At 48.0% G+C, this 4,890-nt stretch overlaps 2 protein-coding genes across 2 annotated transcripts in view; one reads left to right on the forward strand and one right to left on the reverse strand.

The window, feature by feature from the left end:
* LOC102675689 (TSC22 domain family protein 1-like) overlaps positions 1-3,756 on the reverse strand; it is a 65,593-nt gene extending 61,837 nt beyond the window's left edge. The window contains exon 1 of the mRNA XM_031510331.1: positions 3,416-3,756. Within this exon, the coding sequence (XP_031366191.1) occupies positions 3,416-3,448 (33 nt within the window). The 5' untranslated portion in view covers positions 3,449-3,756. The remainder of the gene's footprint in view (positions 1-3,415) is intronic.
* The window catches only part of LOC116185599, a 50,740-nt gene that overhangs the window by 32,885 nt on the left and 12,965 nt on the right, over positions 1-4,890 (forward strand). The gene's annotated exons all lie outside the window — the stretch shown is intronic.

Consider the following 4,890-nt stretch of genomic DNA (forward strand, 5'->3'; position numbering starts at 1 on the left):
CGATACATCGAAACGCGTACACGCGTACGTAGCAGTAAAACTTTTCATCGTTATTCGCGTAGCACGGAGTGTAAAAAAAAAATTAAAATTACCGCGGTAATTCCACTACCGGATGGAACTGCCTCTGCCCGATGCTATATACCATATAATTACACGTTGCTCCTAATAATAAAAGTAATTCGGTCTCTGTCTCTCTGTCTCTTTCTCTCTCGAGGCAGAGGAAGGGAAGGCGTTAGGAGGGGGAAGAGAGGGGTGTGTCGCCGGCAAGTTCCAGTTAACAACCGACGTTTAAACCGGCGAAATTGCGGAGAGGAGCTAGGCGCGATGCCGCGAGTAAAAAAAAAAAAAAAAAAAAAGGAAAGAGAAAGAGAAAAAGGCGCGAGAAATCGATACCTTCTCCTCTCTCGTGGACAGACGATTCGTTTCATTTCGATATCGTGATTTAATATCTGTAAAATAACGCGTCGTTCACGATGGCAGAGAAACGAGCAATGTCATTGGCGGAGTTTCGCTCGGTTCGAACCGGTCAACACGTTCGGCTGTAAATTCCATCGACTCCGAGCGGAGTCGTCGTCGTTTTCGCAATTTCATGCCGCGTTATAGAGTCGATTATGATCCATGGGCCGCGCGGTATTTTTCAATGCGGACCCCTCGATATCTCGATACTCGTACCCTTCGAAAAATTGGACCATTTTTATCGAGACTAGAATATACCTCGACTCGATATCTTTGAAATTTTACATCGTTTCGAGAGGGATGGATCCCGCCTCGCTCGTAGAAAAAGAAGAGGAGAAGGAAGAACCAACTCCTCGACAACGCGTACTCGTGTAAGAAGAGAAAATTCGCGAAGCGCGGACGAGAAAGCGCCATTAACCGACCCCGCTGTTTCCTCTAATCGAGTCGTCCCTCCCTTGTAACGTGGGAGGCTCGGTACATGGTCGCGCGCGATCCATCGCGAGCTTCGGATCATTCGGACAGCCTGTTAACGATGTTTGCGCAACAACATGATTTACGAAGATCGAAAGCCGCGCTTTCCTCCAAACAACAATGAGCTCTCTCCGCAATCTTATCTGCGCCCATTGTGCGTTTTATTACCGGCGAATCGGTTGAATTCGTCCGAGGAGGGGGAGGGGGAGAAGGAGGAGGAGTAGTTTGCGAGTCTTAATTATACCCTATGACGAATCCACGGCGGAAAAGGAGAATGAAATATCACGCGAGAGAAGATTTATGTTAAATTTACTACGTATCGTGTATCACCAACCTCCTTCCTCCCTTTATTTATATAATTTCGTATCTCTTCGATTTGATTTTCGAGAGAAAAATCGTGAAAGAAAGAAAGAAGCGGAATCGGAATGGAATTCGATCGAACGGAAATTGCGCTTGTTTTAATAACGATCTCCCCCCTTCCTCCCGAGTGCAAATTAGTCGTAGGCCTTCTCAATGGTCAGCAGGCACGCGAACGAGGGTTACACCCGAAGAATGGTCTTGTTTTTGTCGCGTATCTCGCTTGAATGCGAGTTTAAACGAGTTAGAATTTACACCGCCCGGTGTAATAAACAAACACGAAGAAGGATCATCCCCGTCTCGAAACGTCCAACCCTTTCTCTTGAAAAGAAAAATTCTCGCGATTTCTCTAGTTTTCGTCCCAACCGGTTCCACGGAGAGACGGATCGGGCTTCGCGCCGTTTCTTCGCGAGATAAATCGCGAGAGGAGGAGGCTGTTGCGAGCGTTTGGTCGGTGAAATTTCATCGCGACCGCGTAATGCGCGCGCCTATTAAATGAACCGGTTTTAATGAATTTGCTCGTCCGCGGCGTACGCGCGGTGCACGTGTGTTGCTCGAGAGACTAATCGAGCGGGGCGTAACGAGCTCCTCCGATCCTTCCACGCAGCCCGGGGACGGAACTCGACTCCGCGTTTTTTGCCTCCACTCGCCTCGGAAATTTGTCTGTCGCTGCCTTAATACGACGCCCCTCCTGTCACGCGCGTCCACGCTCGTCCGTCCAACGCCAGCGCAAGCATACAAGCGCGATTCCGACCTTCCAAAGTTTGCGGATCGAAGAATTAATAGAAGCGTCGATGTAATTTGGATGGGTCAATTAGCAGTTGCTCATTCCACGTCGAATCATTCTTCGTTCACGAGGGAATTTTTACAGGGCAGGAAGATGAAAGTGAACGTATAGCTGCTCGCTTTTCTATGCGCGATTCCGTTTTCGATTCATAGATTTTGGAATTTGGAGTTTAACGTGAGTCAATTAGGAATCGGTCATTCATTATGAAGAAATTTTTCAGGGAAGGGAACATAAGCATAGCCGCTTACTCACGCGCGATTTTATTTTCGATCGATAGATTTTGAAATTTTGATGAGTTCGATGCGAATCAATTAGGAATCGGTCATTCATTACGAAGGAATTTTTACAGAGAGAACGTAAGCATAGTCGCTTAGTTCTCCACGCGTGATTCTGTTTTCGATCGACAGATTTTGGAATTTGAACGATTTCGATGCGAGTCAATTAGCAATCGGTCATTTATTACGAAGAAATTTTTACAGAGAGAACGTAAGCATAGCTGCTTATTTTCTCACGAGATTTTATTTTCGATCGACAGATTTTGAAATTTGAACGAGTTCGGCGCGAGAAATCGGTCATTCATTACGAGGGAATTTTTACAGAGCAACGTAGATGAAAGTGAAAAGTAAACACAGTTCCTCGAGTTTGGCGCGAGTAATCGGTCATTCATTACGAGGGAATTTTTACAGAGATGAAACTGAATGAAACGATTCGATTACGATCCATCGTCCAATTATCGAATTGATTCGATCGACAAAGCGTCCATTCATCATTCGCGTTTTGTTCTACGGATAGTTTTCAGAACGATATGTCCAATGTTCCGTCGTCGGAGAACGCGCAGCGTTGATCGTAACACCAGTTGACTTACACCAACGCATCGATTCGAATCTCGCGTATTACGTTGACTTATCATCATATCAAACCGTTCATCGTCGCCACTAATGAAAGGAGGTCCGAATACGCTGAAAAGTCGAAGAAGAAACGTTTCTATTCTCCATAAAATTAAAATTATCCCCCACGGATAAAACGCTTATTTATTCTATTAAATTATCATTTTTCACTCTTGCGTCACCTGTCTGTCACGTTCGAATCACACCTCGAGCAATCGCGATTATATTCAACTCATTACTCCAAGTATTCGTGATAACTTTCTTTCGCGTTAATTACGCACAAGGAGAAACGTTGCGAGCAATACAACGTCGCTTATTCACTCATCGCCCATCCTAATATTTTCATCTCGTAATTACGAGGAATCGGTCGATACTCTATCATCGCCTGTATACTCTACGATCGCGTTGAGAAGAAATCCTCTTAAATAAAGATCGGTGGACTCACAGGTGTACTCACTATGTCCTCCATGCTGCGATTTCCGGCGTGCATTAAATCCAGGGATCCAGGCACGGGTTCCCACGGGCGTCGCGCGCGAAGCTGATGGGCTTGTCACATTCACCTGCTATCTCCCAACCAACGCTTTTCCCCTCTTCGCCTCGATCAGTCTCCGCTTCTTCTCCTCTCACCGCGCATGGAGGAAGGCAACACCTCCAACGCGTCGTCAGTCACCACTTTCCCGAAAACAAATCGAAATTTGTCCTTCCTTCTTCACCGATATCTTTATTACCGGCATAACACTGTTTTCACGATAAACGTTACTCCACGTTACATATATACCTCGTATCTCTGTTACGCAACGAGATAAATGATCACACACACGTATGTATATACATATACATGTACACATAAGCAAGCAGCGTATAAGTTTGGCGGACCTGTTTCCTCGTAATCCGAGATCGGAGAGTAGTATCGAGAGTCTATTTATGCGGAGGGGAAGGAAAGGGGGGAGGAGAGAGAGAGAGAGAGAGAAAAAAGAAGAAAAGTAGAAACACGCACACGCGGGGCCCGCGCGATCTCACCGTAAGATCGCTGCGAGGATCGTCGTCACCGATACACGGTGACGACAACGACAGTCAGGGTGGTCCACCACGCGCGACATCCTTCGTACCGGTCGTCCAAGTCTCCGCTCGCCACCACCGACGGATATATATCCTCCTCCTCCTCCTCTTCTCCTCCTCCACTTCTGTATCCTTTCGATCTTCGCCAAGGGGATCGTCGAAAATGCAAAAGATGATAGAAGCGTCTTTACTTACTACGCGATCGGTTTTTTATCGTTCCAAGCGCGGGCCAAGAACGGGGAGAGAGCACACGCGCGAACGAGAGAGTTCGTGGAAACGTGGATGGTGTGTTCTCGAGCAGAGGACGGACGAGCGAACGCGGCGAGAGAGGCGACCGTTCGCCGGCTCGGGCTGAATCTCACTGACTCGGTTCTCGCGTCGCCTCTGCCCGCAACGTGTTGCGCCCGACTGCAGGGTGGGAGGGAGGGAGGGAGCGAGCGAGCGGAGAGGGGGTTGAGGCCTACCGGGTGCCCAGAGCCTCGACCATTATCTCTCCTCTTAGGGCACCGGCCTACCCCGACCCTTGTGCACGGCCGAGGAGGAGGCGAGGCGTCTTTATTATATTTACGAGGCGTTATCGATACCCGATCGAACCGATATTGATTCCGCGCCGCGAATCTCCCTCTTTTCCCTTCTTCCTCGTCTTTTGTCTTCCACTTTCGCTGCCAACGAAACGGAATTTTTAGTTAGTTGGCCGTCTCTAAATTGTTCGGGATATGACGAGGGCATGCGGGTTTTCGTTCACACAGATTCCTCTTCTCGATTCGCGGTCACATAGGGGTGACCTTCTACTCGGCTTTTTTAGAGATAGGCTCGGGCGGATAGCGGCCGAGCTCTGTAAGTGAGACGTTTTCGATTCCATGGCGGCGGAAG

Source organism: Apis dorsata, unplaced genomic scaffold (genome assembly GCF_000469605.1).
Source record: "Apis dorsata unplaced genomic scaffold, Apis dorsata 1.3 scaffold_221, whole genome shotgun sequence".
In the NCBI taxonomy this organism is placed as follows: domain Eukaryota; kingdom Metazoa; phylum Arthropoda; class Insecta; order Hymenoptera; family Apidae; genus Apis; species Apis dorsata.